This window comes from Penicillium malachiteum, assembly GCF_028827825.1.
Source record: "Penicillium malachiteum strain IBT 17515 chromosome Unknown utg000001l:1.0-8184562.0:1.0-8186909.0, whole genome shotgun sequence".
NCBI classification, from domain to species: Eukaryota; Fungi; Ascomycota; class Eurotiomycetes; order Eurotiales; family Aspergillaceae; genus Penicillium; species Penicillium malachiteum.
This window is the reverse complement of record NW_026643094.1, coordinates 5,194,642-5,219,081: the sequence shown is the minus strand read 5'-3', so window position 1 is coordinate 5,219,081 and position 24,440 is coordinate 5,194,642. Positions and strand designations below refer to the sequence as shown.

The 24,440-nt window shown below is 47.5% G+C and overlaps 9 protein-coding genes across 9 annotated transcripts; 7 read left to right on the top strand and 2 right to left on the bottom strand.

The window, feature by feature from the left end:
• Positions 1-1,632: 1,632 nt before the first annotated feature.
• On the top strand, positions 1,633-3,699 carry N7483_001951 (TolB family protein; the record flags this gene model as incomplete). Its single annotated transcript, XM_057085388.1, has 1 exon — positions 1,633-3,699. The coding sequence occupies one exon, from the start codon at positions 1,633-1,635 to the stop codon at positions 3,697-3,699; it is 2,067 nt and encodes a 688-aa protein (XP_056951537.1).
• A 957-nt stretch (positions 3,700-4,656) lies between these two features.
• N7483_001950 (Zn(II)2Cys6 transcription factor domain-containing protein) lies at positions 4,657-5,966 on the bottom strand (the record flags this gene model as incomplete). The annotated part of the gene is made up of 3 exons (XM_057085387.1): positions 4,657-5,439; positions 5,518-5,832; positions 5,883-5,966. 3 exons carry the CDS (start codon positions 5,964-5,966, stop codon positions 4,657-4,659), a joined length of 1,182 nt encoding a protein of 393 aa, XP_056951536.1.
• A 529-nt stretch (positions 5,967-6,495) lies between these two features.
• N7483_001949 (SDR family oxidoreductase) lies at positions 6,496-7,422 on the top strand (the record flags this gene model as incomplete). The annotated part of the gene is made up of 1 exon (XM_057085386.1): positions 6,496-7,422. One exon carries the CDS (start codon positions 6,496-6,498, stop codon positions 7,420-7,422), a length of 927 nt encoding a protein of 308 aa, XP_056951535.1.
• A 644-nt stretch (positions 7,423-8,066) lies between these two features.
• On the top strand, positions 8,067-9,173 carry N7483_001948 (fungal specific transcription factor domain-containing protein; the record flags this gene model as incomplete). The annotated part of the gene is made up of 1 exon (XM_057085385.1): positions 8,067-9,173. One exon carries the CDS (start codon positions 8,067-8,069, stop codon positions 9,171-9,173), a length of 1,107 nt encoding a protein of 368 aa, XP_056951534.1.
• Positions 9,174-9,995: 822 nt separating this feature from the next.
• Positions 9,996-11,738, bottom strand: N7483_001947 (alpha-glucosidase; the record flags this gene model as incomplete). Its single annotated transcript, XM_057085384.1, has 1 exon — positions 9,996-11,738. The coding sequence occupies one exon, from the start codon at positions 11,736-11,738 to the stop codon at positions 9,996-9,998; it is 1,743 nt and encodes a 580-aa protein (XP_056951533.1).
• Positions 11,739-12,466: 728 nt separating this feature from the next.
• On the top strand, positions 12,467-14,156 carry N7483_001946 (General alpha-glucoside permease; the record flags this gene model as incomplete). Its single annotated transcript, XM_057085383.1, has 2 exons — positions 12,467-13,069; positions 13,119-14,156. The coding sequence occupies 2 exons, from the start codon at positions 12,467-12,469 to the stop codon at positions 14,154-14,156; spliced, it is 1,641 nt and encodes a 546-aa protein (XP_056951532.1).
• Positions 14,157-15,244: 1,088 nt separating this feature from the next.
• Positions 15,245-15,933, top strand: N7483_001945 (putative carbonate dehydratase; the record flags this gene model as incomplete). The annotated part of the gene is made up of 3 exons (XM_057085382.1): positions 15,245-15,487; positions 15,561-15,646; positions 15,699-15,933. The coding sequence occupies 3 exons, from the start codon at positions 15,245-15,247 to the stop codon at positions 15,931-15,933; spliced, it is 564 nt and encodes a 187-aa protein (XP_056951531.1).
• Positions 15,934-19,057: 3,124 nt separating this feature from the next.
• N7483_001944 (uncharacterized protein) lies at positions 19,058-21,447 on the top strand (the record flags this gene model as incomplete). The annotated part of the gene is made up of 3 exons (XM_057085381.1): positions 19,058-19,470; positions 19,540-20,048; positions 20,153-21,447. 3 exons carry the CDS (start codon positions 19,058-19,060, stop codon positions 21,445-21,447), a joined length of 2,217 nt encoding a protein of 738 aa, XP_056951530.1.
• An 807-nt stretch (positions 21,448-22,254) lies between these two features.
• N7483_001943 (glutamine--tRNA ligase) lies at positions 22,255-24,275 on the top strand (the record flags this gene model as incomplete). Its single annotated transcript, XM_057085380.1, has 3 exons — positions 22,255-23,131; positions 23,201-23,571; positions 23,601-24,275. 3 exons carry the CDS (start codon positions 22,255-22,257, stop codon positions 24,273-24,275), a joined length of 1,923 nt encoding a protein of 640 aa, XP_056951529.1.
• Positions 24,276-24,440: the final 165 nt, after the last annotated feature.

The following is a 24,440-nucleotide window of genomic DNA, read 5'->3' as shown; positions in this document are numbered from 1 at the left end:
CGCTTTTCTTTGCTAGTTTCTAAAAAGCTGTAGCCGCAGTACCCAAAGGTCTGTAAGGGGAATACCCAAAAATACAACGCCAAGATGCATAATTTATGCTACAGCAAAATCTTGGCATGTTTGCTATGTTTGGGACCCAATTGGGTACCTATGGGTTGGGTTGGGTCCAAGGAAAAAACCCAAAACCCAGGCTTGGGTCTAAGTTTTGGAGCCAAACCCAACCCAATGTTGGGTTGGGTTGGGTTGGGTCTTGGGTCCATTGGGTTTTGGAGAAGTCTACCCCGTAGTAGTAGGTTCTAAGGTTTCAAGTGTTAAAAGCCTGAGTAAGATTGACATATAGGTAGTTCTCCACTGTGGAGACTCTCTGAACATTGAGTCTGACTATCTGAGGGGCTGTTCTTATCACCTAATTTGAATAAATGCCTTCAAATGTTCAAAGGTTGGCCTCGGTGTGCCCCGAGTTCTCCGTATTGTTTTCTTTATATTCACAATATCTTGACGCCACAAAACCTGCAGTGTGTATAAGTTCCTGAATATCATTTCTACATTGGATGGCTATTCTTGCCATACTATTCTCTATGCAGGATCTTGGTTGGACTGCAATCAAACACAGTCAGCATGGATCCCGTATGTCGGAGATAGGCACCCGTGGACGGAATCACGCACGGAGCAATTGAATCTCTTCCAAAGTGATATTAACTTGAACTCTCTTACTCGGCCCGCCCGGCTTGGCCTGCAGAACCAAGCCAATCTTGACACTAAGCGAAGAACGCTTATGCTGCTAATTTATTTATCTTTCTGTCGATTCGACACTCTCTCACTTGCCAAGGTTCCTTCACTCCGCCTGCTTACCCGCCTCAGCAGCTTCACAAGTCCGCCCCACTCCACCATGACGCCATGGTCGATCTGAGCCAACGAAAATTAAATCTTGGCCGGATATATCTGCCTAACAGGTCGTTAATCAACTTGTTGAAAGATGTTGATCACTTTACTAACAAAGTAGGAGGGACCGTGGTGGTACACCATGCATGTACCCATGATTTTTTCCCCCGATGATTTCAGACTTCTGGTTCGTCATCTCATCTCTCAAGTGCTGTCAAGGAAAGAAGATATTGAAAGGGTCCTGCAGACTGCATCGTGGCGAGGACCCTTATAGTCTGTGCCCCTATTAGTAGGGATATATTATGCCAGGGACCCCTGCTTCTGACCTACCGGACCTTTAGCAGGCTGGCTGCAAAAAGGACTAAGTGGAGACAGCAGACACTAGTGCCTTTCCACTGAAACTACCGTACATCACGTACCAAAGGATGCTACCCTAACGAGGCACTACCTATGTTGATCACAAGCAATAATCGCGGAGATTCGGACGGAGTCAGGCGAACGAGAACTTGAATTCATCGACCGAGCGACGCTCCTTCCCCCATGTGGAATCGCATTGCGAATATGCAACAATTGACTGGGTCATGATGGCCCACCGATTATCCGCAGTTGATAGCATACGCGGAGAAAGGAAATCCTCCACATAATTGTGGAAATTTTTGCAAGTGGGAAGCAAGAGAGAAAGACTCAAATAATGCCCGAATCCCCCAGATTCTGGGTCAGTGGAAACAGTGCGATTCGCAATTCTTTACCATGAGGCTTTCCTCCATTATTGCACCGCTCTTTTGCGGTCTTGCTGCGGCTGGGGCATGCCCTTATGCTGCGAAGGCTCAAACTGGTAGCGCCTGTCCATATGCAGGAAAGGCACGCTCTGATGACTCGAGTTCGGGCTATGTGCCCCGTGATATGCCAGTTGCAGACAAGAAGGGTGTGATGCTGATGAATCGCATTGCGCCGGGCGTTTCTAAGCTCTACGTTGCCGACGCCGACGGCTCCAATTCACAACTGCTCCTTGGTAACGAGACTACCTTCGACTACCACGGCCAATGGTCACCCGACGGCCAGTGGATTGTCTTCACCAGTGAGCGTGCTGGTGATGGTCAGTCTGATCTGTACCGCGTTCGTCCCAATGGCACAGACTTGCAAGCCATCTCTACTACAGCCCATGTTGAGGACGCTGGTTCGATCTCCCCCAACGGTAGCCTTGTCGCCTTTGCTGGTACTCTGGGCAACCATAAGAGCAACATCTGGGTCAAGAACCTGGAGACCGGCGGACTGTGGAATGTTACAAACACCACCGACAATGCTGGTGACTGGACTCTTCCCGATGGTCACTTCCGGCCAGCTTGGTCCCCTGATGGCAACTGGTTGCTCTTTACATCTGATCGCAACACACCTTGGAGGGGTCACAATAACATTAGCGGTTGGGAACACGTGCAGGAGCTGTCCATCTATGCAGTTCGACCTGATGGTAGCGGCTTCCACCGTGTTGCTAACAAGACTGGCTACTGCTTGGGATCGCCAAAGTTCTCGCCTGATGGCAGCCGTGTCGTCTTCTACGAGATCGAAACCGAACTCACTTATTACGCCCGTGTCGCGGAGTCTGCTTTCTACGAGGTCAACACCGCGATTGTTTCAGTCGATTTCGCCACAGGAACAGACCGCATCGTGCACGCTTCAGCTGACTCTGGTGGTATCAAGACTTTCCCTCAGTACATTGACAACAGCACTATTGGCTACCTGGTCAAGAGTCTTCTCACCAATGATACCTACCCTGGTTCTATCAACTACACCTCAGCGAAATCTGGTGGCACGGTCGAGTCCAAGTACTCAAGCATCTCCTTGGTTGGCCGTTACCGTTCCCCGGCTTGGTCGCCCGATGGTAGCAAGATGATCTATGAGGAGGTTGAGTGGGACCCCGTCCGATCCATCGACAAGGAGCTCTACAGCTGGAACTCTGAGTGGGAGTACCGCTTCACTGATGTATTCCCTCAACTGTCCAAGAGTGGCCGAGTGGCCTACACAGGGCAGCAGACCCAGAACTCATCACTGTTTCTCATGAACCCTGATGGCTCTAGCAATACAGAGATCTTCGATGGATCTCGATTCCCAGGTCTCACTACTGCCACCAACACCAACGGCACATTCCAGCCATCGTGGCGCGGAGATGGTGAAGTTCTAGCTGTTGGTCTCGGAGACTGGTTCGAGTACCGTTACTACAGCCCCGGCTGGGTCTACCTCGTCTCTGCCAATGGTACCTGGACCAAGAAGATTACCAATGGTACTACGAACGCAGGTTTCCCAACCATCTCCCCTGATGGACGTTGGTTGGTCTGGCGTGAGTTTGACTATGTGGCTACCGAACTTGAAGTAAAGCCATTGGGTCTGCGACGCATGGACCTCAAGACCGGTGAGGTTAAGGCCTTGACCTGGGAATGGGATAACACACCCATGTTCGCGCCTGACGGAACCAACCGTCTTGTTTTCACACGTCGTACTAGCTGGCCCATCTCTGGACCCCTTGACGACAACTACGATGTTATGACTATGGATGTTGATGGCAGCAACCTCAAGCGACTGACCACTCTGGCCTGTAACGATGCTCACGCTACCTGGACTGCCGAGGGAAAGATTACCTGGGCAAGTAGCATGTACGGTTTCCAGGATGAGGCTATTATTTACGACAACAACCAACAGCCCTACCCCTTCATCATGGAGATGGAGGCTGATGGTTCCGACATGACCATTCTGACTGAGAGCAGATGGGAGGACACCATGCCTCTTTATGTTCCCAACAGCATTTGGTCTGCAGACAACTAAAGATTGATGAACTTGAATGTAACGGTTTTCAGATGAGGCTAGATTTTGTGAATATTTATGGATTCCTGTATATACTATCCAATTCTGAATGAAGTATTACCTCTGACCGATTATTATGGTCATGAATCATTGCACATGCGTCTTAATGTTTCCCGCTTCCGTGCGTGTATAGAAGCAATATGTTGTATGAATGAAACGGCAATCCGAAGATTTTAAAAAGACAGATATCGTGAAGTGATCCAGGGATCGCGTCGAGGATCGTATGCGTTGCAGTGGGAAGACGGGTTTGATTCTACCAATGCTGCCAGTCAGGTTGGTACTACCAATCGACCATTGAAGATCGACTTCCTGCTGAAGTGAGTCGTAGCATCTTGAATAGCATAACCCCATTCTTTTCTGATGAATCTACCGAGTGGTCTCAAAGTCAGTGACTATACAAGGCTCCGAGTTGTGCAGATGTCTCACGATCACAGTCTCGCCCTCTCATACCATAAGACACCAAATTTGACACCCCCTGAGATAATAAACATAATAGCCGCGAATGCAAGCGAGTAGTTGCGACATATGACACTGGTTTCAAGTGACCACCATCCTGGTGAGGGTTGTTTGGCACCGGAGCCAGGCATGGGCTTATTGGAGGCGGATGATATTCAGATGCGAGAATGAAATATAAAAAAAACGCTGCAACGGAACTCGAACGGTATTGATCTTCTGGACTCGACTTTATCAATGACTTGGATTGCTGCCTTGCAGAGAAACAGAAACTTGGAGTGGGGGTCCAGGGCGCAGTAGGGCGCAGTAATAGGCGCTATTACGCGGCCTGTAGAATCAGTCAACTGGCACATGTGCATCGCGGAACCCCATAGAACTAGATACAATGTCACTTTTTGGATCAAAAATCAATGGTGAAAAGCTCAAAATTTTTAATAAGCTCTGAATTCATGTTGGACTCGACGACTAAACATCATTCATGATTTCCCCCCATGGGATAAGTGATTGAATAGGAATATTCCCACTGTGATATCGCTGTAGATACTTGCATATAGCCGGAAGTTCAAATCTAGCACGAAAATCAATCCACCATCTCACCCGACGAGCTTTAGCATACCATAGACACAGTAGTAGGAGCGCGACCGGGTCCTTATTCCGCAAGCGATCCTCAAATTTGTTGTGCATGCAGTTGGAAACCATAAGAGCGTCACCTAGTGCGATTTTCTCTTGTGGTATGACGAGAACCCGAGACAAGCTATGCACAACAGTAAAATAGACATTATTTGCCTGGGTTGAAGTCTCATTCAATTCACAAAGCTGGGCTAGATCTTTTGATGCACCCTCGGTACCTCTGATAGGCAAGGGCGTGCGCATGCGTATCAACGTCTCAATCATGACGCGAAACGCACTTTCTGGTCTTAACGGATCCACAAGATTCCATAACGAGATTTTTCCGCTTCCGAGTCGTAACCATTCTAGATCAGATGAGTCTGGTGAGCCTAGAGGCCATGCGTCATCTGTAGAAACGGCATTGATTGATGCAAAGGCGAGGATACTTAGAGTACCGGTCGTAGTCCAGATAGGATCCTTGTGCTCTTCTTCAATCTTTTGGGTGAGCCATGTTTTGAAGAGTGTTGTGCATTGGGACCAGTGGTATGATTCTCGCAATGAGCGGCGGGTTGGAGACAGCGTCAGGTAGCGATCATGGACAGCTGCTACGGCTAATGTGCCGTGGAACAGAAAGGGGCACTATATATAGTGTTAGTGAGATAATCAAGATTTTTAATGGGACTAGGTAGTATTATGGCAATATGAAGGCAAACTGACTGTAAAGGAGGCTTTTAGCATATGGTCTTCATAGATTTGCACAATGTCGGACCCTCCAAGGGAATAAAGGGTCCGATGACGAAATCGGTTAAAAAGATCCCAGTCATACTGATCCAGTTTGAAAAAGCTCATTCCATCACTCGCCCAGATTGCATTATCAATGGTAGGACGCAGGGGCGTGCAGTGAGGCTGTATCTGTTTCCTTGACCGATCGCATCTTTCTTTGAGTGGTTGGAGATCACTCGTATCTAAATTAAAATTACATTGGACCCCGTAGGTCCGACATCTCAAGCAATGCGGCCTGGCTTCATCACACTATGAAAGTCGTTACCATCGTAGTCTATTACAAGTGGGTACGAACTTACCTTGACCTTCCTCAGTTTGCAGTTGCGGCAGCCATATCGAGATTTGCGAACACAGTTGGGCCTTTTGATTTCATTAATTCCCATGACAATCTCAATTTTCAGAACTATGTGATCTGCATTAGTGTAGGTAAAGAGTCAACGTCAGGATGGATGGATGCTGCGTTTCGCCTCGTAATGTCCGTCTCCTTGTTATCTCCGACGATGGGTGAAATGTGGCCACCCCACTCTTTACCTCTACTCGGGTAAGAAGGCCCATGATTGGGCTTATATTTGACCCACTCATGATTTTTCTTGTCTTGAATCTTGGATTTATATAGTGCACATGCGAATTTGATGCAAGCTCTTGAGGTGTGCCATTCAACGTGGTTCGCGGTTTTTTGATTGCCAATGAGACCCTAGAAAATCGCTCATGTTGACGAGATGAGTCGTTAACTCCGAGGGACCTTGCTTACAGGACCTCGATGGAGCGACATAAATAGGAGGCCATTTCCTACTTCAAGAATGAATCAATAACGATCAAAGCCTTGGTGATTCAACCATATTGTGTTCAAGTCAAAGGACCTAACTTTTCCCCTTCTCTTCCTTCTATTGTACACCTCAACTTGATTCCATAATGCGTGTCTTTGTCACAGGAGCTACTGGCTTTGTCGGCACTGCCGTGGTCAAAGAGCTTCTCTCTGCCGGACATCAGGTCCTAGGCCTAGCTCGGAGCAACGAGAAAGCCGAGCAGCTGCGTAGACAAGGCGCCGAATCTTTGTTTGGAACAATTGAAGATCTTGAGATCCTCAAACAAGGTGCATCGCAATGTGAGGCAGTCATTCATCTCGCCTTCAATGCGAACTTTTCCGATTTCGCAGGCTCTTGTGCCACTGATCGGGCTGCGATCACTGCACTGGGCTCAACCCTTGCCGCAGCCGGTGGAGACCGCGCATTTGTCATAACTTCAGGCACGATGGTGTTGGTTGGAGACGATCTGGCTGATGAGGATGAGAAGCCGAGAATGACCAATCCGATGGCTGCTATGCGTGGTCCATCAGAGGCACTTTGTCTTGATTTCGCAAAGCAGGGTGTCCGCACCAGTGTCGTTCGTCTGCCACCCACTACCCATGGCCCTGGAATCTCAGGATTTACTGGGCCACTTGTCATGACTGCGGCGGAGAAGGGTATATCGGCATATGTTGGCGATGGTGAGAATCGCTGGGCTGCTGGCCACCGTGACGATGCGGCAAAGATTTATCGATTGGCGATGGAAAAGGCAGAACCCAGGTCTGTGTTTCATGCGGTTGGAGAGGAAGGCGTCACTGTGAAGGATATCGCTACCGAGATTGGTAATAAGCTTGGTATTCCTGTTGTCAGTATTTGGCCAGAGAAGTTGGAGGAACATTTTGGGCGGTTTGCTTTTGGGCCTATGGCGAACAACCCAGCTTCTAGCAAGAAGACACAAGAGAGACTTGGCTGGACTCCTGCAGGTCCGACAGTCCTCGAGGATGTGCCTGGTGTTATCGAGTTTGTTAAGAGTCAAGCTCCAGGCGCTCAGTAGACTAGCAAATCGTGACTTCGGGCGGATGCCACTCGTATGAGGAATTTTGCGGAGTTGGTGACATTCTCCGATTTTTGTTGGTAGTTTTTGAGAATTTCAATTCAATTACATTATGTTCAAGTCACGGTTCAAATATTTTCTGTCATAGATCTACCGAGTACTGGTACATACTTGTCAACTATGCCGAGCATTCTCCACTTTCCCCGCACAATCTCCCAATTTCCAACCAACCTTGGAAGTCAACAAATATACATACTACCCTAACTCCTCATTGTCAGCCGTTAATTCTCCACCGCTTGCCAAATTCAATGCCAGACCCTGACACAAGACGCGCACTGAGAGCTTGTGATCCATGCAAGAGGCGTAAAGTGCGATGTAATGGCCAGACCAAATGCCAGCAATGTACCCACTCTGGCTTGCCATGCACTTATACTACAACCCAAACAGATCGGCCACGAAGAAAGAATTCACGTCGAGGTGCTGTCATCGCGGAATGTCGCACATTTATTCCACAAAGAGCACAGAAATCATATATACTGGTTCCCCAAGACTCCCCTCCATCCATCCCTCACTCAATACCCTCATATCTGAATCCAGCATTCTTCATTGACTTGTTGGGTGATTACGAGAAATATGTTTTCCCGATGAGTCCGGTAGTCCCTGCAGCCGAAATCCGTGAGATGATCGAGCGCATGAGTGATGTTCCTGAAGCCGCGTCTTTCGTCTACATCTATGCAGCTGTGACGCTTGACCTGACGCGTAGGGAGCCAGTCCAAGAAACATCTGCCACACGCGACCGCATCGCAATGCTGTTGACACGATCCCTTGAGCTACGTCCTCGACGAGATCTTACCTGGCAAGTAGGGATCGAGGATGTGATGGGCTGTGTATTCACGGAAATGGCATGCATCACATTACGACGTCCGGATCTGGGCTTCGTTTATCTTCGCGAGGCAATCTCATTACTATACATGCTGAACGCTGATTCAGAAGAAGCATTGGCAAATATGACTCAAATTCGACGGGCCCGACTCCAGCGCGCATATTGGGAATGCTTTGTCCATGAAAGATTCACTGCGCTGACATATAACCGTCCATCGTGTCTGGGTCCATTAAACACACTACCCGATCACGATCCCACACTCCCAGACGATGTTGAAACCAGTTTCAATTATTGTATCGAGAGCTTCTGTTTAGTTGATAGACAGTTTCTTGACTTTTGGCTTGGAGACCGATCGCAGGTTACGGCGGAGTGGATCGAGGATAAGCAGCGCCAGTTGGAAGATATTGATTGGCATCGAGAAGTCTCACAGCTGCCCCAGATGCAGCAGGCTGATCTTGTTATAACGAGGCATTGGTTGCGGACCCTAACGTGGCAAATTGCACTTTCTAATACGCTCCTATCTTCATCTCCGGCCTCGTTACTACTTTCGCTCTCTTTTCCGCTGCGATTATCGAACTCACTCCGCCATTTCCTTGTGACGATTCCGCGAGATCTGGTGGAGATTCATGGATCTGGGATTTTGAAAAAATTATTTGAGATTGCGAGTACTATTACAGATGTTGTGCTCCATATGACGCATGCGCCGGGGGATGAAACGGTGGAGCGCATTCATGATATTTTGTTCTTGAAGAGGTTTGTATATTCGTTTGCGGGCTTACAGAACTTATGGCCCGAGATCTTGACGCAGAAATTTGAGATAATTCGTGAGAAGTATCCAGATATCAAAGAGATAAATCTTCTTCGATAATGATGGAATTAATAACGATTCAAATATCCTGGTAGAGACCTGTCTAACATTGATGTAAAGGAACTAAATAGTATTAAGATTGATCTATTTCAATTTTCTTTTCAAATATCTACAGATCGGCTGATGTTCCATAACTACATGGAATTCATATTTCAACGGCTTTAAATTTAGCAGTAGTAAAATAAAAGTATTATATGTGGGTTGTAGTTAGAAAATCTCCAAGAAGTGAACTGGTGGTGGGTGCCTGCAAATCCTGGCGTTGATATGGTTTCTCAGTTATAGGGGTAAATTTGGGAGTCCAGATAACCATTCGCATCGTAGTAGCTCAGCGGGCTATCGTGTCTGTCCCAATGTGATATGACACTATGATACCATAAGACTAGAATGCTGGGACTGAGGGTTGCTCAGTAGCATCAGCGAGCGTGAGACTTGCCTAAGTGGAACACCACCGTGAGAAAGCATGCAGCGGACTATGTGAAAGACTTCTGCGGAGCTTTTTTCTTTTTGCTCTTTCTTTTGATATTATTTTTATATTTTTATCTATTTTATTGGATTTGTTATGATTTTTTGAAAGTTGAAGCTGTCATCGTCTTGCTCATATTGATGCCTCACTTGGCACAAACATCGCGAAATCTAGAAGTCCCTGGTTCGATTCCTGCTACTCTATTTCTTTTTTCTTTTTGGCTAAAATTCTTTTTAATGATAAAGACTACTCACTCACTTAGAACAAGACCCTGAGAGGAGATTAATTGAACTAGATCATGACAAGTTATAAATATAGTTATATGTAGCCTAAGGCTATTAAAGAAAATATAACACACTCTATTTGCCTACCAGGTAAACTCGGCCTTCATGAGGCTGCAGTGCATCCAATGACTCTTCCTCGTAGTTCTTCAACAGCGTCTGTTGAGATCCGCTTCCCAATAACTTGCCTAATTCAACCGATTGCTTCTCGCCAGTGAAGTTCAAGGCAACGATCAGCTTCTCCGAGCCATCTGCAGAGCCCTTCTCGAAGATAAAGACTAACTCATTGGACGGATCGGTATCGACAAACACTCCCTGTGCAAAGACCTTCGGGTTCGCACGACGAGTACGTAGCAGTTCACGCCAGAATGACAGCACAGAAGTTGGGTCATTGGTCTGTCGCTTCACATTCAACGTAGGGTAATTGTCATGAACACGCATCCAAGTCTTAGCACCCTCAGGAGAGAATCCAGCATTTGGTGTATCGTCCCATTGCATTGGGATCCGAGCATGATCACGAGCAAGATGAGCAAGAGCTGCCTTAACCGCTTTCATTGCGACGGGATCATTCCCTGTCTGTTCCTTTACGTAGTTGTAGTAGTTCAGACTGTCGAGATCTTTGTATTCTGAGATAGGCCACTCCTCAGGTGTGTTCACCATACCAATCTCCTGACCTTGGTAGACGTAAAGCGTTCCGGAAAGAGTACCAACAAGCATTGCGAGCATCTTTGCGCTAAGAGCCCACAGCTCGGGTGTCTTCTCGCTGCCCCATCGCGAAACGGATCGGGCTTGGTCGTGGTTTTCCAGGAATGTGGTGCTCCAGCCATCAGTGGAACCATCGCTGAGCTTCTGGGTACGTTTCACACGCTCACGTAGATCAGAGAGTGTCCAGTTTCGTGGGGTGGTTTGGAAAGGGAAATCCTTGCCCTTGCCCACGTCAACGATATCAAATTGGAATACCATGCTCAGCTGTTCCTCTTTCGCGGAGACGTATTTCAGCACGTCGGTGATCTCTGGGGTAGATGGGAGCTCGCCGACCGTGACGGCATTATATTTTAAAAGGATTTGACCCATCTCCCGCAGGTAGTCGTGGATGCGAGGACCATTGCAGAAAAGGGAAGGGTCAAGTTGGTACTCGTTCTTTGGATCGATGATGGGCGCATCGCGGTAGGATTGATCCTTGCTGTACATGTTCACTGTATCAACGCGGAACCCATCAATCCCCTTGCGAAGCCAGAACTCCATGGCAGACTTATAAACTGCAGCTCTTGTCTCCGCATTCTCCCAGTTGACATCGGGTTGCTGCACTGCGAACAGGTGTAGGTAGTATTCCTGTGTTGGCTCGTCCCATTCCCAGGCGCTGCCACCGAAAATACTGCGCCAGTTATTTGGCGGGCGGCGAGTACCGTCCGCGTCGTACTTGGCTGGACGCCAGATGTACCAGTCACGCTTGGGGTTTGTTTTGGAAGAACGCGACTCCTTGAACCAGGCGTGCTCATGCGATGTGTGGTTGATGACGAGGTCAAAAAGAATTCTCAATCCGCGCTCGTGACACGCTGCGATAATGTCTTCTGCGTCTTTGACTGTGCCATAGGGAGCATAGATGTCTTCATAGTTGGCGACATCATAGCCCATGTCGTATTGTGGGGAATCATAATGAGGACAAATCCATACGGCATCAACGCCCAGGGACTTAACATAGTCCAACTGGCCCAGGATGCCTTTCAGATCGCCGATTCCATCGCCATTAGAATCCTTGTAACTAGCGGGATAGATTTGGTAAATGGTGGCGTTTTTCCACCAAGGAGCTTCCCGCGTCATACTGTAAACAAGGATACAGCGTTAAATCAAACTCGAAATATTGGGATAAGATAGCCGAGAAAAGATGCAGTTTCTCAACCAAGTTCAGTGCAAGTAAAAAAAGATGAAGAATCATGAACAAGATGAAGAAGAAAAATCCCAGTTTCGTTCAATCGTCCATCTTTTATCTTGAGCATTCTCTCCACCGCAACACAACAATTGGCTTCTTGTCGGCCCGACATGGAATTACCCCTCGCGAGAAGTAGATGCATGTCAATATCATTTAATTGGCCCAATATCGGACCGAACTTGTTTGTATACGAAGCTTGGCTGAGTTAACCTCTGAGATTTAGTTTAGTGAAAGCCCGATTGCGCCCAGATACCTCAATTCTTGGTTCAAGTTTCCCCATGGGGAAATCAGTTTCTCCATGGGGTATTCCCGCTTTAAACACCCATCATTCCCAATCATTCCCGACTGGTCTCTTTGCCCCCTCACATGATCATTCGCCCATTCTCGGTCCGAGACCAGCATCTACCCCAGATCTACCCTACTAGTTGGATTGAACTAGAGAAAAAAATCCGGGGAATCTGTATACGCAAGCCTGGTATGATTATTGCCTCATGGCTCACCGAGAGAACATAAAGGGGCACACATTCCACCCCTTTTCAAGATGATTTGGTTTGTATAGTATCATTGACTCATTTCTACTCCTTCATTGAGATTCAAAGCATCAGCAGCATCAGATACAATGTCTGAGATTTCTCCTCAACATGATGCTAAGAATTCCCCTCCTCGGGTGCCAGATGATATGGCGGCTGAGGCCAATCGTGCCACTGCGGCAGAACAAAACATGGGTCTGTGGCAAGGGCTACGCACCTATCCACATGCTGTAGGGTGGTCGATTCTTTTCTCGAGTGCGTTGATCATGGAGGGCTATGACAGTGGACTCATCTCCAATCTATTTGCCTATAAGCCCTTTGCGAAAACGTTCGGTGATGAACAGCCTGGTGGCTCGTACCAAGTGACAGCAGCTTGGCAGTCTGGTCTCACCAATGGAGCGCTCGTCGGTGAACTGCTAGGCTTGCTGATCAATGGTATTGTCGCTGAAAGATTCGGATACCGCAAAAGCATCATTGGGTCCTTAATCGCTTGTGTGGCCTTTGTGTTCATTGTCTTCTTCGCCAAAAGCCTACCTGTACTACTTGTGGGCGAGATCCTTCTCGGAATCCCTTGGGGTCTTTTTCAAACTATCACGACGACCTACGCCTCTGAAGTCTGCCCCGTCGTGCTCCGACCTTATCTCACGACATACGTGAACCTATGCTGGGTTATTGGACAAATCATTGCATCAGTATGTTACTCCTTCCATCCTTATACCAGTATGCAAGCTGACCGCTTAGGGTGCTCTCAAAGCAATGGAAACTCGAACCGACGAATGGGGCTACAGAATTCCATTCGCAATCCAATGGATATGGCCTGTCCCGATCATGATCGGCGTTTGTTTCGCTCCAGAGTCCCCTTGGTGGCTCATTCGCAAAGGACGTATCGAAGAAGCCCGTCAATCCTTACTACGCCTCACGAAGCCCGATCAAGATCCCAACTTCAACCCAGATGAGACGATCGCCATGATCCAAAGCACCAATGAGCTAGAGAAGACAATGTCTGAAGGAACTTCCTATCTAGACTGCTTCACTGGCACTGATCTTCGACGCACAGAGATTGTCTGTCTTACCTGGGCTGCGCAGAACTGCTCCGGCAGTGCATTCATGGGATACTCGACTTATTTCTATGAGCAAGCAGGGTTGGCCGATAGTAGTGCCTTTACCATGACGATGGTGCAGTACATTATCGGTGCGATTGGTACGGTCCTCTCCTGGGTATTTATGGGAAAATTCGGCCGTCGTACACTTTTTACCCGCGGACTTGCTGGAATGATGACAGTTTTGTTTATTATTGGCTGTGTGGGAATTATTTCCAGGGGCAATACAGCAGCCCAGTGGGCGGTTGGTAGCCTTTTACTAGTTTATACATTTATGTACGATGCGACAGTTGGACCAACGACGTACAGTCTTGTTTCGGAGCTCAGCTCAACACGACTTCGAGCGAAATCGATTGTCCTGGCCCGGTTTCTTTACAATCTCAGTGGTATTGTTGTCAATATTATTACGCCAAGAATGCTGAATCCTTCCAGCTGGAACTGGGGAGCAAAGTCCGGGTTTTTCTATGCGGGAACCTCGGCAATTTGTCTGTTATGGGCTTGGTTTCGTCTGCCAGAGCCGAAGGGACGCACATATGCTGAGTTGGATTTGCTGTTTGAGCATGGGGTTTCAGCGCGCAATTTCAGTTCCACGTATGTGGATCCTTTTGCAGTTCATGGGGATAGTCAGGTGGAGAAGAGGGATGGGGAGCCTTCTGTGGAGATCGTGGAGCATATTTAGTTCTTCAGAGTACTAGGCTCATCTGTATGTTGATGTCGAAGGATTACTAGTATATGATAACGTTAGGATGAATCAACATTTGAATATTGAATTTACGCAGATCCACAGGTATCAACATACCGCTGCTAGTCGCACTTCAACTAGTAATTCTCGGGTTCCTATGATGCGACCATAAAAATCTGCACATGTGGATTAGACCTCTCAAATACTAGCACGTAGTTGATTTCATTTTTGACTGTGCATATACCGGATGTGTTGTACACTACCTATATTTAGGATTGATATCTGAACTGGCCTTTAATGGTTCGTAATAGTACGTACACATGTTAATGCACCCAACCATGTGTTTGATTTACAGATTCTGAAGGCAATAGCCAAATCCTTCTCGTATTTCGTCGGCTATTGAAATCACTGTAGAAGCGGGTTTCGGCTTAGTGTCCGGCGCCGAGCTAAACCTCGGACATCTCACCTCTACCTGGAACTATCAATGTTTGAAACTAGAAGACCTCCGAGTGATACTGAACTTTATCATCTCCGAGTTTTATATGCCTCAAAGTCGATCTTATCTCCATCTAGGGCTGCACGAGGCAGACATGCATGAACATGGTGGGTCTCCGGCCGAGTCCGGTAATTATTCGGAAAACCGTTGCAGTTTGGGGCGTTAAGGCAGATCGTTTGCCCGCAATCGGGGTTCATTTCTCCCCTAAAAAGAATTCTGATTCGTTCAGTATCATCTCAATCAAAGGAAAAGGGCCATAGTGGATGCTGGATAATTACGACGCTACCTAATGCGAGAATCGGAGCTCTGATGGTGGGGACTCCACCTTGGAATACCAACACGTATAAAGAGGAAGGAGGGAAGACTTCTAACTAAGGCGAATTTCATCGAATACTTTTCTTTTCTTCCTCTTCACCTCTCCTTCAGATACTTCCACCAAGGTTTTTATCCTCCATGATTCACTCGAGGAAACTCTAAAGCCTTCATGACATCACTCGCGCTTGCATCGCGAAATCTTCTTTCTTCCTTCCGGGCTAAACCTACTTGCTCCACCAACCTCATTAAGGCTGCATCTTGCTCTACTCAGACAATGGGCAAATCACGCTTTGGCAGATACGAGGCCGCGCCTCTAAGCCCAGACTTTATTCCTAGTTTGCAAGAACCTACACAACAGATTCTCTGGATTGGATGCTCTGATAGTGGCTTTCAAGAAACAACTATCCTTGATCTCCTTCCAGATGAGATGATGGTTCACAGGAATATTGGAAACATGCTTATCGAGGGTGATTTATCATCGGAGACCGCAATCAAATATGCTGTCACAGTTCTGGGGGTAAGTGCTATCAGAAGAATAAACATTTCCAACATTGGTCACAGTGGCATTAGCTAACTTTTTTATTATTTAGGTGAGACACATTGTTGTCTGTGGTCATTATGGATGTCAAATAGTGAAGGCCGCATCAAGAGATGGTCTTCAGGGACCCTGGCAAAGGTAATTTCATCTTACTGAACAAAGTAAACAATCAAAACTAACAACTCTACAGCAAGCTCGATTCTCTACACTCAACGCATAAGGACACAATTGATCAGCTCCCAGAAGCAGAGCACGATCGCACTTTCGTCAAGTTGAATGTTCTCGACCAGTTGCGCTCTTTGCGACAGTTCCCCGAGGTGGTAGATGCTGCCAAATCGGGTAGCTTGCAGTTGCACGGCATTGTGTATGATACGCACACTGGGGAGGCGTCACGTCTAGTGGAAGAACCTGAGTGTCGTATTTAATGCATAATTTATTTATCAATAGATTCCATGGGATGTGGGATCTGAATGTACATATTAGTATTCACTATAGACAAAACATATGGGAACTTGAACTTAAAGGATTCTTTTCGGCATAGTATGTGCAGTGTGCAGTGTGCAGTGCTTCCACATGCAAGGTTACCAGATAGGAGTATCAAAATTTGCAGCATATCACACTAAGCCTTGGGAATTGTTGAAGAATTTGAAAGAGCCGCAAAGAACTTCTTCTCTAAATTAACCCATCTATTACATCATGATTATACACTAGCTGGACGAACTGATGTACGTTGATCGATGCCCAAGCGGAGTTTATGAAGACGGAATCCATGTACCTGAGCATTCAAACCTTCCAATTTTTCAATCTTTTTCAGGCTATGAAAATGGAAGCTATGTCAAACAGGCATTATATTTACTGTACCAGACTCATTCAAGCTCCGTCCTAATTAGGCTTAGTTGGTGCCGCTATACTGATAGTATCTGACCTCGGAACCTTGGAAGTCTCTATCAAACTATTCATATCATATTCAGGTTCGCTTTTTTCTATGTATGAAGATCGCAATGTCATTCGATTTGAAGAGACCGGAGACAAGATAAATTTAAGACTATGAGATGGGTTTCAAGCTGAGTCAAGTTTCATTCTAACAGAATTTTAGAACCTTGGAAGAGAGAACTGTTTGAAAGAGTGTTGATCTTAAGGGCTAGTTTCATTATTTCAAGAGCGATACTTGCCTCTGCCGCCTCTCAGAAACGCAAATCTACTTTGAATTCATACTGCAACACCAAGATACTCACTAATGTCACAGGCTAAATATGGCGCGCATCTTGTTCTGGTTTCAGCAACGTGAACCCATGAAACACTGTCTTCCAGAAGGATTCGGATTCACTTTTTCGGTGAAGAAACATACGGAGAACAGCGTGACGCGATATCCGAATGCTAATATCCATAACGGAATACAATCTTTTCACCTGAAGTCAGATTCTTTGAATTCAATTCAAATCAGGTCAAGTCAAGTCAACGCTCATTGGCCCGAAATTGTCTATATACACTCTCAGTCAAGAACCAAATGACTCAAAAACAAGCCTCAGTCTCCATGCCGCGATCCATGCCGTGTCTTGCATTGATTCAGCGTGTCAACCCCTGCCCCAACCCCTCGAGATAAGGCAGTGGATCCGCCCAGTCCATAAATAGACATTGAGAGATTCAATAAACCCCTCGTGCAGATGATCCTTTTACGGAGTCCATGACAACAACCGAGCAACTCAACGAATCAACAACTGTAGGTGGAGATGCCTCGTGGGAATTCCAAATTGCACAAGCACCCCATCGAGCAACAGAGTCCATTTTCCGATCTGGAGGAGCCGCGAGAGTCAGATCCGATGGTGCAATTGGTTGTTGACCCAGGGGACGACGGGGTGGGTTCGTCTCCACCGATCGCGTCTCAGCTGGAGGCCTGTCCACATTTGAATCACAAATGTTCCTGATCAGGAGAACCACCATGCCACGCCGAGTAAGGTGTGCCGAGCTGAGAGAGCCGTAATTCCGAAGGTCACAATTTTAAAAGAGGAGCCCCCATGATGCTTATGATGATGTGGCACGGTGCTCGTCCGCTTGGACTTAGCTGCTTACTTGGGTATTATCAACCGGGGTTGGCGAACCAATCTGTGGTCGTAGATCTCCATGTAATTTCAGGAGATTGTTGCTGCTATGGCATAGCCCCATTTATTCCCTAATCCCTGTCTGTTCATGGTTCACGTTTTTGAGTCTGGGTGGCAAGGTCTTCCTGTTCTCTTACCCCTGGAGCTATATTCTATAGCATGGATGAAATTTCCGATTATGATCATTTCGAGGGTCCTGATCCCTGCCACTTCCCTGCTTTCTAGGCTTTTCCGTATGGACATGGGTCCAACGCCACTCACTTGCCCAGATCTCTGATTCGATAGAAGCATCAAATGTTTCACATATGTGCACGCTTGGGCGGCCGTTCATGTCGGAGATAAAAAAAAAATCCGGGAAAAACTCTACCTAAGCATAACGGTATACCAGTACTTCGTATATCTCGTATAGGCATAGGTAGTTTTCAAATGTTTAAGAAGGGTCCTGGTTCCTCCCCTGTGAAACAAACTACTGCAAGTTGTAGTCATCGTGTACTTGTATTCGTACTACAATCTACGGAGAACTACTCAAATAAGTATGGTGCATTAAAAAAGTACTCAAATTGAATAAATTTGAATAAAAAAAGGGGTAATGATCCACTTTTAGGCCCACCATACTATCCCTAGCATGGATTAGGGCTGCAGTTCACGAACCGCGTAGGATTAAATGCAAGTGTGTTTTGCTGGAAAAATAAGAAAAATAAGAAAAATAAGAAAACATATGTAATAATAAATTCTCCTATGCTAGGTTCATGCATATACCCTTGTGTTATGTATCATAAACCTGACAGATCAACCATGATGATGAAGCTCTATATACTGAAATTCTTGGAAATAACCTTGGAAATAGTCTAATAGTGTCATATAGAAACTTTGAATTGACGATAGTGTTAAAGTATTGAAGTTTCACTATGAATTGATCGCTATTAAATGCCTCAAAAAGGGAATTCGGTTTTTATTATAGTGGAATTTTTATGACCGTTTCTTACCCCTGAGCCCCCTGTCAACAAGGTTCTCCGCTTAGCACGCTTAGCACGAGCAGAACACATGCCTGATGTGGGGGTAGATCGACCAATGCTTTTTTTCCCGGACCCTCAATGGGATTGAACTCTTCGTCCACTGGCAGTTTGAGTCTTTCTCTCTCTCACTGATTATTGCTTCAAAGGATACTACTGAAGTATCAAGAAAATTTAAGCATAAAGGATCACTAATGGTGATCTAAACATACTGAACTGGAAATCCGTGGAAACCGTCGATCTCTATTCCTCCCTATTACGACACTCCCGTCTATCCGTGAAACGCAAATCCCCCCTACATTCCTGGACCCCCCGCCCTCCCGCGCCCTCCATATTCGTCTTTCTGGACCTTTTGTCTTGAGTGGCTTCGTTTTCTCTTTCTATCGGCTAGACTTGCGCGCTCTGGACGCCTCCAATGCCAGGCGGTTCAATTCACCATGAGTGTCGTTGCCAGTAGACCGGAGACACCTTCTGTGCCCTATAATATCCCACAGGATGCCGATTGCAAGGAATGGGCCGTGACGGTGCAGCCAGTGGCGTCGCGAACCTCCTCCTTTTCCTCCTACAAATCCAATTATACAACATCAACTGCACCAACCTCGAATCCGCCGACATCTCCGACATCCCCGACGCTCTCTTCGCGTCAATTCGACTCCGTGGGTTCCATTGCAAAGGAGATTGAGCCAGTTCAACGTCGTTTGCCTCAAGAAGTTTACGATGGCATCCTTGACAACCTGGAGAATTTACATAAAGCTCCCAACCAGGCCGGCTGCACAACATGCTTTCAGCGTGACCTTCATGCCTTGTCCTTGACTTGTCGGTCATGGGAGAAGGCAGTACGCGCACGACTGTGCGTAGAGACCCGAGAACATACTATATCAGATGAAAGCGAGAGATGCTAATACCCCAGCCTTTACAGGTACAATCAAATACATATCGTTGGAACTGACTCGCCGGCTCAATTGAAGAAATACCGTCTCAAGAGAGGCAGTCGTTTGAAGTTGCTAAGACGTACCTTACGTGAACGGAAGTTGCTGGCCAATCTCGTCTACGAGCTCCGGGTTCCCCAAATGGATCTGCTTTTCACCACCACAAAGCACAGTACACAATGGCAAGAATACCGTGACCTGGTTGCGTCGGTTGTCATGTGTTGTCCGAATTTGGAACGATTACTCGGCTTGGCCATCACCTATCACCACGAGTTCGACCGCCTAACTCACGCCTTGTCGACACGAAAGAAGCTGAAGGAGCATATTTGGGTTCTTGGAGAAGCAACTGAGGTGACCGAAATGTCACCGCGTAGCGATTCTCACCCTGGTAGTCTGGGTCCCGATCAGATGTTCGAGTTCCTAGATTATCATGCTTCCTGGAGCAACCTGGAGACCTTAATGCTTTATGGGCTGAACGGAAATGGCGCTTTGGAGCCCAGTCTCCTTTTACGCATGCTTGATATTCTGCCTCGCTCAAGAATCTTTGTATCTCCTCCTTCAACGAAGATGCCTTTGCTGATAGCACCTTACTTTGTCTACCAGAATTGGAATCTGTGCGATTGGAGAATTTACCTGGTATTACAGAAGGTGGTCTCGTCCAATACACCTCACGCCCTGAGTGCCACTCGATGAAGACATTTGTTTTGGTAGAACCAAACATTGAGTGTCTGTTGGTCATCTCGAAGATCCTTTCTTCCCTTCAACAACTTGAACGATTCAAATTTGTACAAACTGGCAAAACCCCCACCCTGCCAAACGAAAACATGGTGTTCCAACCTATTTTCGCCTCCTCATCCCTCCAATACATTCACTGGGACGTTGCTTGTCCAGACCCCGGCACCGCTCTCACCCAACTCGACTCCCTCCCCTTCCACACCTCTCAAAAGACCTCCGATACTCCAAACGCTCATCTCGCCCAAAGCATTCTTTCAGCCGGTTTTCCGAACCTCCAAGCCCTTCGTGCACCGAATGATGTTGAACCTCCGGGTGCCTTGCAGGCTGTTTGCCGACCCATTACTAAAGGTCAAGCCCTGTTACGACCAGACCGCTACAGCTTGCCTCGCAGCTCCCACGGCTCTGTCAGTATCCGGCCACTAGCCTTACCTTCAGGAAACAATTTGACTTCTGCTCGAATCCGCGCTCAGACTTTCATCGATATGGCAGTCAAGAACACCGAAGCTGGTATGCGGGTTCTGATCCAGGATTATTCCGACGAGTTTGTCCCCGACAACGCGCTTGCAGCATCATTCGACGACGATCCAGAGGCAGAGATGGACGACTATGGTATCTGGGCCGCCTACGAGCGGTACAAGAACCGACCTGCCGACGAAGATCACCAAGGCCCGAGGACGGTATACGAGTTCCGAATGCCTGCTTACATGGGCCGGACTGGCATGGTAGACCCGTTGACTGGTGCATCCATCCCTCGCTTCATTCTACGACCTGATATCATGAGCCAAGAATCAGACGGTGGTCTTATTGGATGGAAACAAATTCTCGCATCAAATCAGTCTCTATCCTATGCTGCTGGTATGGGTGTTCACTGTTTCGACAGTCGAAGTACAGTTATTCTACCTCCGTTGGAGGAACTCACTTCACCATCATCAACTACTTCACGTTTCGCCTGGGGTAGCTTAGGTGGTCGATCATCTAGCACCCCTGCAACCCCGACTACCCCTATCACAAGCATAAGCAGCGGATCCAACTGTGCTCTTCCTTGGGACAAAGATTGTTGTACCGGATCATGGAACCATAAGATGGGCCGCGACTGGTGGTTCCATATGGAACGCGATCGCCCCGGAAACTCCGAACTCATTGACGCCAAACAACTCTTTTAAATGATACACACCCACCCCTCTTTCCACCATCATCCTCTCATTTCTCTACTTTCTCGATTCCCACGCCATATACCCCGCATTTTGGTCGATTTCTTTGTTACGGTGCTTTATGGATTGATTTTTACTTCATTCTCTTCTGGTGATACATACATGTCGGGATACTTGATAATTGGCGTTCTTGCTTTGATTTAATGGGCTTATCCGACGGTCCGTCTGCTTTGAACATATGGCGATGTACTAACATGTCCGCCCTTTTCTTCTTCTCTTGTCTATATGTACTATGCGCATGTGGATCTTTGGTCGGCGTTAAGTCTTTGGCTACCCCATCCATGGTGTCATGATATGGATGGAGCCTTGGAAACTGGGCAAAGCTATGTGACTTCTGGTCTTTGATCAGACATGCTGTACAGTTCTTGTACCATCATTTTGTACAATTTTGATTATTCTACCATGTACATTATCTTTGATAATATGAGATATATCATACTACTAGCACGTTGCCTAAGCTTCTCGGCTTATCTTAGACTCATTTGGAAAGTTTCAATTGCCTGTAAGGTGTACCTTGCTCATAAATTGACTTCTATCACTCTATTGAATCTTAATCCCTGTACTTCATACTTTGTACTATTTTTATGATCAATCAAATCTATCATGTTTATCTTTTGCCCCTTCAATAGATATATGACTCATCCGGGGTTTCATCGGCCCGATAAGCGAATGGGGACTGATAAGGCCGTCGCAGCCCCTCCATAAAAAAAACATCTCCCCGCCATTGATCGCGTGTCGCACTTCGAAGAGCATTCAATCATGGATCCGGCAAAGCCCGTTGACCTGCCCGAGCGGCCCAAGGAGGAGGCTGCCCCCGCTGACCCCAACAAGAAGTCCAAGAGCCAGCTTAAGAAGGAGCAGAAAGAGCGGGAGAAGCAAGCCAGGAAAGAACAGCAGAAAAATGCGCCTAAGCCTGCTAAGGATACCCAGCCCAAGGCCCCGAAGCCTAAGGAGGTCGCTACACCTTACGACCCCGATGCCATGTTCAAGGTTGGCTTCCTCTCCGATGTGTACCAGGAGAAGCCCCTCTCGGAAGCCGTCCCTAAGATTCGCACCCGATTCCCTCCCGAGCCCAACGGATACCTCCACATCGGACACAGCAAGGCTATTGCCATTAATTTTGGATTTTCGAGATTCCACGGTGGAGAATGCATTCTGCGCTTCGACGATACCAACCCCGCAGGCGAGGAGGAGCGATACTACGAGGCTATTCGGGATATCGTCAACTGGTTAGGCTTCAAGCCCGTGCGCGAGACTTGCGCAAGTGATAATTTCGAGAAGCTCCGCGAGCTTGCCATTGAGCTCATCAAGCGCGATGGTGCTTACGTCTGCCATTGTACTCCTGCTGAGGTTAGGGCCCAGCGTGGTGAGCGGGGTGAGGGCAAGGAGAAGACCCTCGGTGGAGAGCGTTTCGCCTGTAGCCATCGCACACGGCCAATTGAGGAGTCCCTGGCGGAGTTCAAGGCTATGCGCGAGGGCAAGTACAAGGCCGGTGAGGCTGCTCTGCGTATGAAGCAGGATATCACAGACCCCAACCCCCAGATGTGGGATCTGTTCGCTTGGCGTATCCCTGAAGGTGATAAGCAGCACCACCGGTCTACTGAGACATGTCTGCCAACCTATGATTTCGCTCACGGTAATTTGGTCTCATCATTTCTTGGAAGCTGAGAATAATCACTAATGATCCAATTTTTGCACTATGTAGCTCTCTGTGATAGCATTGAGGGAATCACTCACTCTCTGTGCACAACCGAGTTCGAGCTCTCGCGTGTCTCCTACGAATGGCTTTGCGATAAGCTCGAGGTCTACCGCCCCAACCAGCGCGAGTACGGCCGTCTCAACCTCACCGGAACCGTTCTCTCCAAGCGCAAGATTATTAAGCTTGTCAACGATGGCTACGTCCGTGACTGGGATGATCCCCGTCTGTACACCCTGATTGCTCTGCGCCGCCGCGGTATTCCTCCCGGTGCTATTCTGAACTTCGTCAACGACCTCGGTGTCACCAAGTCCGGTTCGAACGTGCAGACCGCGAAGTTCGAGTTCTCCGTTCGCCAGTTCCTCGAAACCACCGTCCCCGTTTGATGGTCGTTACCGAACCTCTCAAGATTATCATCGACGACCTCCCAGATGACCACGAAGAACTCCTCGAGATGCCTTTCTCCAAGGACCCTGCTTTCGGCACTCACACCATCCCCTTCACCAAGACCGTGTACATTGAGCGTTCCGATTTCCGCGAAGTCGACTCCCCAGATTACTTCCGTCTCGCTCCAGGCAAGACAGTCGGTCTTCTTAAGGTTCCCTACCCTATTACCGCTACAACTTTCGAAAAAGATCCTACCACCGGTGTCATTACCTGTGTGCACGCTAAGTACGAGAAGCCCGAGGAAGGCGCCCCGGCTAAGAAACCCAAGTCCTTCATCCACTGGGTCGCCGAGTCCCCTCGTCATAATAGTCCTATTCGCGCTGAGATCCGTGCTTTCAACCCGCTTTTCAAGTCCGATGATCCCAACTCCCACCCTGATGGCTTCCTTGCCGATATCAACCCGGACTCTGAGCAGATCTTCCCTGATGCCATGGTTGAGACTGGATTCGATGAGATTCGGGCTTCGGCGCCTTGGCCTAAGCAGGCTGCTGAGGAGGGTGATATCGAGGCTAATAAGCACTCTATTCGTTTCCAGGGTATGCGTGTTGCTTACTTCGCTGTTGATCGGGAGACTACAGCTGAGAAGTTGATTCTCAACCGTATTGTTACACTGAAGGATACCCAGGGTAAGAATTAAATGGACTTTGAGCATGGGATTGGGGGTTTTTTTGAGAGAGGTGCCTTGTCGTGATGAGGTGTTGGATATGGAGATATGGATTATGACCATTGCATTTTGGCTTGTTTTTGGCAATAGCAAGAACTTTTTATGAAACTGAATATAAAGAAAAACATATTATAAACT